Raw genomic sequence first — 8,762 nt, 5'->3', positions numbered from 1 at the left:
TTATTTTCTTTGCAGTTTAGAAAATGGTGACCCTATTTCTCTTTGCAGATGTGGGGGTACTGTTGGTGCAATTCTGACATGTCCACTGGAAGTTGTGAAAACACGGTTGCAGTCCTCTTCTGTGACTCTGTACATCTCTGAAGTTCATCTCAACACTGTGAATGGTGCTAGTGTCAATCGAGTAACTAGAGTTTCTCCTGGACCTCTCCATTGTTTGAAGTGAGTGTACACATTACTACCTATTTGATTTGGTTTTGGGGCCAGAAGGGGAGGTGTGCTAGACAAATGGATAAATCTGTGTGAAAGATAGACTTCTTTGTCTGTCATCTCACTTTTACATTTCCTGTATTTTGCTATTTAACTGTAAGTTTCACATTCTAGTTTTCCAAGTGTCTTTCATTTTCGAGTCTATACCTTGAATTATCCAGAACATGCATCCCTTGTGGAATTCACAACCCCAACCTACATCCCCAAAACTCTTAACACTTAAAATTAGAACAGTTTAGTTGTAAGGGACCTAAAAAGATCACCCAATCCAATTGTCTGACCACTTCAAGGCTAAACAAAAGTTGAAGTATGTTAATGAGGGCACTTGAACACTGACAGGCATGGAACATCAGCCACCTCTCTAGGAAGCCTGTTCCAGTATTTGGCCATCCTCACAGTGAAGTTTCTCCTACATCCAGTCTGATCTTCCCCTGTCACAGCTCTTAATCATTCCCAGTGCATTCTCAGCAGCAGAGCGTGGTGCCTCTCTCTGCTTCCTCTGCTCAGGGAGTTGCAGAGAGCAGTGAGGTCACCCTCAGGCCTCCTTGCCTTTAGACTGGACAATCCCAGACTCTTCTCATAGGATACACCTTCCAGCCCTGTTACCAGCTTTGTTGCTCTCCTCTGGATGTTTTCAATTATCTTAACCTCCTTTTCATATTGTGGAACCCAGATCTGTACACAATATTCAAGGCAAAGCCTCTCCAGTGCTCATAGTGAGAGAATTGCATCTTTTTAATGCACTGTAATGTATTGAGTGCATTCTTTTGGTGTATTTAATGCAGTCCAAAATGTAGCTTGCCCTCTTGGCTGTCAGGGCTTATGTAGACCCTGCTGTCAGCCATCACCCCAAGATCCTTTCTGCTGGTCTGCTCTCCAGTCACTTGTTTACCAGTTTGTACCTATTTCTGGCGTTGCTCCTCCTAGATGCAGAAGCCTGCATTTTCCTTTTTTTAATTTCATACTATTGATTGTCCAACTCTCCAGTCTATGTAGATCCCTTAAAGAGAAGTCCAATTAGGTGTTGGATGGTTTGTTAATACAAGATTTTTTTAACTTGGTTTGTGTTCAGATCATGAATGTTGATGAAAACAGAGACTAGAAGCCATTTTGGTGTTTTCTAGTAGACATGTGCCTAGTGACACTTCTTAGAGCTGGTAAGAGTTAAGTATGTTCAAATTTTGCTGTGGCCTGGGACATTTTGATTGCATGGCACCTCTTTGAACAGGGAGGAGAACTTGCTGAGAGCAGACTTGCAGAGAACAACTTGAGGGTCCTGATGAAAAAAGAAGGCTGGACATGAGCCAGCAGTGTGTGCTTGCAACCCAGAGGGCCAACAGCATCCTGGGCTGCATCAAAGGAGGGGTGACCAACAGAATGAGGGATGTGAGTGTCCCCCTCTATTCTGCCCTCATGAGGCCCCCCGGTGTACTGTGTCCAGGCCTGCGGCCCAGTGTAAAGAAGATGTAGAGCTGTTGGAGTGGGTCTAGAGGATGGCTGTAAAGATGACCAGAGGAGAGGGCTGGAGTGCTGCTCCTAGGAAGACAGCCTGAGAGAGCTGGGTTTTTTCCAGGCCCCTCATTGCAACCTTCAAGTACATCAGAGAAGCTAACAAACAGGAGGCAGAGAAATTTTTTACATGGTTTGATAGTGACAGGACAAGGGGGAAATGGTTTTAAACTAAAAGCAGGGGATTTAGGAAGAAATTGTTTACTTGGCAAGAGGTGAGGCCCTGGAACAAGTTGCCCAAAGCAGTGGTGGATGCCCCACCCCTGACAGTGTTCAAGGCCAGGTTGGATAGGCTCTTGGGCAGCCTAATCTGGTAGTTGGCAACCCTGTCCACGGCAGGGTGCTTGGAAATAAATGATCTTTAAGGTCCCTTCCAATCCAAGTATTTTATGATTCTATGACTGCATTTCTTCCCCTTCTCGTGAGTGCTTATTTTGTGAAGTAGCCAGCAGAAGAGGTATCTGTCCACAGTTATACTGCTAGTGCTGATCACAGCTAGAGTTCACTTTGGGGGACTCAGCTAACCAGTTATGGGAAGGTAGCTTTAGAATTTGGATATAAGTGGAGAGTTTTCTTCCAGGAAGGATCTATTATTGCTCCTTGCATTAGAAAGACTTAGTTAAGCTTCAGACCAGCTACTGCTATCCAGAATAATTTGGTGAAGTAATTTGTAGGCAGTCTCTTCTGGCAATTGCTGTGTAAGATTTAGGGTTTGTCTGGTTAGAGGATGGTGCTTAAATAGAGCTTGTACCCAAATAACTTCTTGCATGGAAGATTTTTTTTTAATGTTTTCAGACTTGCAGGGTCAGGGTTTGGTTGTCTTTTCTCATACTAAATTCAGTGCAGTGCTCCAAGACTCGTGCATGAGCTTACAGTACTCTGTCTGAAAGTAGGATGAATTGTGCAAGTGAAGTTGGAATTTCACTGTAACTGACTGTTGTGGAATCACTTCACCTAAACAGTCAACAGTGGTGATATCAGAGGCATCTGTGCCAGGAAAATAAACTCAGATGAGGCAGTGCAGGTGACTGTGTTCTCTGGCAACAGAAGTGAATTCTCTTATTCCTAAATATCCGTTGGCTATATATCGTATTGCTGATGCCTTTTGTGTCTAACTTCATTGAGTTTAAACCAGAGGTCTTGATGATAGAAATCTGATCAGCCTTGCATTGCAAATTACTCATGTGATATTTGCAGGTCAACTGGGGCCGAATGAAACATTACAGTTGCTCTCCCAGTCGTAGATTTGCCGTTTACTGCTTTTGATAAACAGTACAGACTTTGAGATCTGATATTTAATTCAAAAAGTTTGTCGTATTTTCAGAGGAGACTGTAACTCCTCCAACTGATGTCTGTGAATGCAGAAGAGCATCAGTAACTATCACTATTATAGTCTTGCCTGCTTGCTGTTGAAGGAAATTTTTCTGTGACTTCTGTTATTTGTTGCTCTGACAAGTCTTGGGATGCTGTAGATCCAGAAGAAAAAAATGGAGACTTCACTCGTAAGTTTTGCAAAAGCACTGAGGTTTCTGCTGCTTTATACCCATTCATATATGTGCATGCATACGTATAATATGTGCAGTGCTTTATGTTGTAGTGGTGGGTGATTAATGTTAGAGCACGAGTGCTTTGGGAACACAGGTCACATGTTAAGTGGGTTCAGTTTTGCTATAATCTGATACTGTGACTGTGCTGAACTCTATGCTAAGAATTTTTCGATAGTTCCTTCTGTGTAAGGATTGGAATGGTTTCAGGATGGCAGATATGCTGAAGTAATGAGGATTTCTAAAGTATTTTTGGATGTATTCAGTACACTGATTACATCTGTAAAGCGACTCACTCAGTGACCTCAGTAACTACTATGAATATGAAGCTGAATTATTGCTGGGCACATTATATGCCAACATTCCTAACAGTCATGATGACTTCTTTATATGATGCAACAGTTCAGAACCACTATTTTATTTTGATTACTAAGAATAAACTTATTAAACTTTTGGTTTGATTTGATAGCAGAGCTGTTGTGAAATGTACAATTTCAGCTTCTAGAAATCAGAACAATTCTGGAATCTCTTTCTATGCTACAGATAGCTTTCATCTATCAGTTAAAATTCACTAAAATTGAATATTTGTGGATATCCTCTGTGTACCAAAAAATCTTGCTGCGGTCTTCAACTTGGTCGCTCTTTAAGAATCCACAGTTAGGTGGGATGGGTATTCCAAGTGTTTGTATTAGTAATTCTTCTTCTGAGATCTATCAACTGACTTTCTGTTTCTCTGCAAGTCTCACAAAGACAGGAGATCACATGGAATTCTGCCAACCAACCAATCTTTCCAGAATTGTATTTATAGCGAGTCTGGTTCCTATAAGATTAGGACTGACTTCTTGCTTGTAAGAGGAGGTGAGAATTGTCTTCAGTAGTGATTTGAGAAGACCCACCTGCTCCATGGCTAGCAACATTGCTTGGGTAGGAGCACACAGGCAGTGGCTCAGAACTATTGATCTGTTGCTGTTGGATGGAGGATTGAAAGCCTCCAAGCCTCAAGGAAGGGCCACTTCTCATATTGGATGTTTCCATTTCCTTTTATTATAGGGGACATCAAAGTCAAAATAATCTCTACCTTGTAGAAAGAGTAACACGAAGAATGTATTTCTGGTTGAAAACTTAATAACTGAGTACCTTAAGTGATTATTATTAATTTTTTACCCAATCAATAGAATGAAGATGTTGAGTACCTCCATCAGAGAAAGAGCTGTATTGTGTTGCAGCAAGTGACACAGGTGACTGCAGCTTTGTGAACTTGCTCACCAGTGTAGGAAGAAGCCCTGCAGGGAAGCATGAAGGACTGGAGGGATAAGGGAGTGTATACTGCTAGAGATCACATGTGTTGTAGCTTGAATCTTGCAGAACAAAAGTCTCGCAGTTCAAAATCATGAAAATGGGACAGACCGTGTTCTCTAACATGTTGATTTAGGTCATGCGTGGGAACAGAGAAGGCAGTGCTTCTTATCTGAAAGTCTGCTTTCCTCGAAGTTCAGACAGGTGACTTACTGTACTTTATCTTGTAGAATCAAACCAGGGCAGTACATGCAAAATCATACTCAGGTTTCTGTCTTTATGAGAAGGGTAGGTGGGAGCTTGTAAAATATATGCTTGGCTGGGCATGGTTTTAGCAATAGAGTGAATACTCTCAGAAGGCTTGTAGCTCCTGAGTTCCTGTAACTGAATCTTTATAACTCTCTTCTTCCGTGCTCTGCCCTTCTTACCCCCAAAAGTTGTCAAAATCTGAGAGCTAAGGAGTACGAAAGGAATATAGGATAGAATCTCTTTAAAGCCATTTCTCCCTAATGCCATCTAGAAGAGCCTACAGAATGTAACTACTTCAATGCTCAGTATTTTCTCACTAATAAAAGGACACTTAAGCATCTTAACGAGTAGCATCATAAGTAAAATCTGATCTTTGAGAAAAGTCTGTATAGACTTGACTTCTGCCTTTAGTTCTTGGCTTTTTATCGTACATTAAGCAATAATGAAATTTTATGCTGAGTCTGGGAAATGATTTAACTTTTGTGGTCATCACTGCATTGTCAAAGCTATACACAAAGATCAAAGCTTAAAATGATGCCATGTTGACTCTGGTCAATGCATTCATTAAATTTGATATGAATATTAAAATATTGTTGCTTTTGTTTTCTAGGATGATCTTGCAAAAGGAAGGTCCTCGTTCTCTGTTTAGAGGGCTGGGTCCTAACTTGGTAGGCGTTGCTCCTTCCAGGTAAATATAGATATTCAAAGTGGAATAATTTCAGTGAAATTTTGGTTGCTGTGTATTTTTCAAGAGATTGAGGGTTTATTTCAAATGAGTTATTGCAGTCTAAATACTTACTAGTAATTATCCTTTTGTTCCTGGGATAAATGATATCTGAAAATACTGAACAACTCATGCTTTGCTGCCCCAGACCCAAATTCCTGCACCTGGTGTCTCAGCATTTCCTAATGCTTTGTTCTGTATGCTATTCCTTACTCTTGAGTTTCCTCCAGTTAAGAAGGAATATATTTAAGGAGTTGCATTTGTTAACAAAATTTGTACCTTATGCATAGATAGAGTTAGCCTTCAGTTAATCCATCATTTGGAAAGTAATTGTATGACCATAGGCACAAAACACTGGCTCTTTTTCCTACATAAATTCTGGTGAGGCACAGACTACTGGCCTTCTGAAATGTGAATAAAGATGACTATGGTGAAACTTAACACCTATCATAGATTAAGTAGATCCAGCAGCAGGCTGAACTCCGAAGGGCAGAAGGGCAGTTTCAGAGAATAAAGCAGGTCAGAATGCAAACCTGGTCTAAGTGGCAGTGGTGTTACTGTTGTCAATTATTCTGCGTTTGTTGAAGTGTTACCCTAGTAGCTCCCCTACTGTTAGTGTCAGGCAGTGTGAGGTGTAGATTATTCCCAAGTTTGTATTGATCTTTGGGTACAAGTATTAACCACAGTTCATTCAAAAATAGAATATCTAAGTAGGAATATGTAAGCAAAGATTTGTATAACTATTACAATTGCTTAATCCTGAGTGAAACTGGTCGTCTTTTGGCCCATTTTCATTCTTTTCTATTCTATTCTTAAGATGAAAGTATTTTTGCATCAGGAATATATAGTCATAATGATTTTATTCTTCCCTTGACTTTGTGCCCTGCTTCCGTTATTTTCTTTTTATCTGAGCAGAAGATATTATTCCCATCTCTTGCACACTGATTTGGGGAGTGAACTGAACTATTATAGTTCAGTGTCCTTGCATGCTTTTGGAAAATATTATTAAGCTGGGTTTTCTATTCATCATTGCTTTGTCTTCTATTTCAATCAGACGAAGTGGTGTTTTGTAGATTCTCTGTATGAATAAGAGAGAAGCATCATCCAGCAGTTGGAATACTTTAATTTCAAATCTCTTTTTTGAAATATTTTGAATGATTTAGGTATTCTCTGGTCACTAACTTAACACTGGTGTTTGCAGAAGCTGAAGTGATTGTAGCTTTGTATTCTTGATACCTATGGGATATCAATGTGTAATATGTAATATTGCATCATTCTGAACGTAATTTCTTCAAAAATGAAAGGAAAATCTTGCCATGTTCTCTTAATCTGCTGTCATTGGGCAATTAGCATCTGAGGACTTAGCCAAGTACAATATTATGTGTATCTCTAAACTAGGAACCACCAACAAAAAAAAAATATAGATAGCAGGTGAGGGAAAACAAAAACAAGATAAGGCTAGAATAATTAATTTCCCAGTTTTTAATCTAAATAGTTTCTATGCTGAAGAGTGTACTTGATGATAGTCTAGTCTGGATCTGAATGTTCAGCATTGTGGCTTTCACTGGTTCCAACAGATGCCTTTGCTAGGAAGTTCTCTCACCTCCTGTCCCTTTAATCTCCCCTGTTGTGTTCTGTGTTTATCTTATATTGCTTATATAAAGCAATGCATAGTTGTAGCTTCCTTCTTTAGAACCTGCAGCTTTATTCTCTTTATGCTACTAAAAATTATGGGGATGCACACCATGTGTGGACTGCAGTCTTGTGCTTGCAGTTCTCACTTTTTCCTTCTACAAAGTAATTTTTACATCTCATTTATTGACCCATAAAGGCCCATTGATCTCTTCATCATTGTTTAGGGGTAGTAATTTCTTGGACAATTTAGCATTTGCTGTTTTTTTTGTTTTTTTTTTTTTCCTTCCTTAGTCAGCTTTTGTTTTCCTTTTGCAAGAGGCTTAAAAGATCCATTACAACAGTCATTCTTATGTAGCATTGAATTCCATTTTGAAGTGACTACCCTCAATGAAGAATAGCCTCAATTGCTAAGAACTTTTTAGGGTATTTCTTTTCAGTAATTTATGTTTGCATCTAGCTAGCTTGCTTTCTTTGGTGTTCATGCTAAAATGTCCTCTTGGTCTAATGCCTTATAAACAGGCACATCCCTGTTCCCCTCCAGCAGGCTCTGCTTTCATCCACTACTTCATTTCAATTAAGCACTAGCTAAGTGGATTTAACAGCAGCTCTTTGTTTAAATAAGCTGTAGAGAAGCATGTTTTATAACATATCCAGTATACTTAACTGGGTCCAGATTCCATTTTAGAAATTACGTCCATTAGGCAAACGCTTTATCATTTCTTTAATAAAGAAAAACATGTTTGCACAGCTTAATGAGGTTGATGTTCTATTTGTGAAAACTTGTATTACTTTTTCCTTTTGTAAAGATGCTTAAAAAAATCTGAGTTACAAATTCAAATGTAAGGTTTTTTTTGTGTTCTTAAAATCAGCTTTATGGCCTTCATGAATGAAAACAAGTATTCTTATGACTGCATTGACATGTGTCACGGAGTTAACGAGATCAATCTACACCCGTGACAGGGGCGGTAGGCCCCTGCCCTCCCCTTCCCAGCCCACAAAATGGGAAGGAAGGGAGGAAAACAAAAAAAAACAGCGGCAACAATCTATGGAGGAAAACTTATTTTACTAATTATGATATCGGAATGCAAGATAACACAATATAATACAATCTGATTGAAATTGAGACTAATAAATCAAATAAAACAGGAGAGAGAGAGAGAGGGAGAGTTCCCGATACCGATTCAAACCTGAAAAGCTTGGAACGGCCAGGAAAGCACCCTCCAGCACCCACTGCCAGGCAGTAAGAGACCGCCCCACCCGGAAGGGTCAGATCCCATGACTTCTGTAACGTATGGGGATAGGTGCCTGGAATTGGAGCATTAACACTTTAACTCCCAGTATACTACATGATGTATTGATGCGGAATACTGAGAACCAAACCAAAACAAAAAAAAAATATAAAACCATGACAACATGATTTTTGTCTAGCTTTGTTTTGATACCAGCTTGCAGACTTGAATGTAGCACAAGTGTTTTCTGTGTAATGTACCGAGGAAAAAAGCAAAGTGCCTATTCTAAATACAAGGCTAGAGAAAGAA

The 8,762-nt window shown here is 39.6% G+C and overlaps 1 protein-coding gene across 2 annotated transcripts in view; it reads left to right on the top strand.

Annotated features, from left to right (window-relative positions):
- The window catches only part of SLC25A36 (solute carrier family 25 member 36), a 31,228-nt gene that overhangs the window by 7,309 nt on the left and 15,157 nt on the right, over positions 1-8,762 (top strand). For both annotated transcript variants that reach the window (XM_085232567.1, XM_085232569.1), the window contains exons 2-3: positions 49-219; positions 5,476-5,553. In XM_085232567.1, coding sequence (XP_085088693.1) covers positions 49-219; positions 5,476-5,553 — 249 coding nt within the window. The remainder of the gene's footprint in view (positions 1-48; positions 220-5,475; positions 5,554-8,762) is intronic.

The sequence above is a fragment of the Meleagris gallopavo genome, chromosome 11 (assembly GCF_905368555.1).
Source record: "Meleagris gallopavo chromosome 11, MGAL_WU_HG_1.1, whole genome shotgun sequence".
In the NCBI taxonomy this organism is placed as follows: Eukaryota; Metazoa; Chordata; class Aves; order Galliformes; family Phasianidae; genus Meleagris; species Meleagris gallopavo.
The sequence above is the reverse complement of the archived record's forward strand: the minus strand, read 5'-3'. Positions and strand labels throughout refer to the sequence as shown.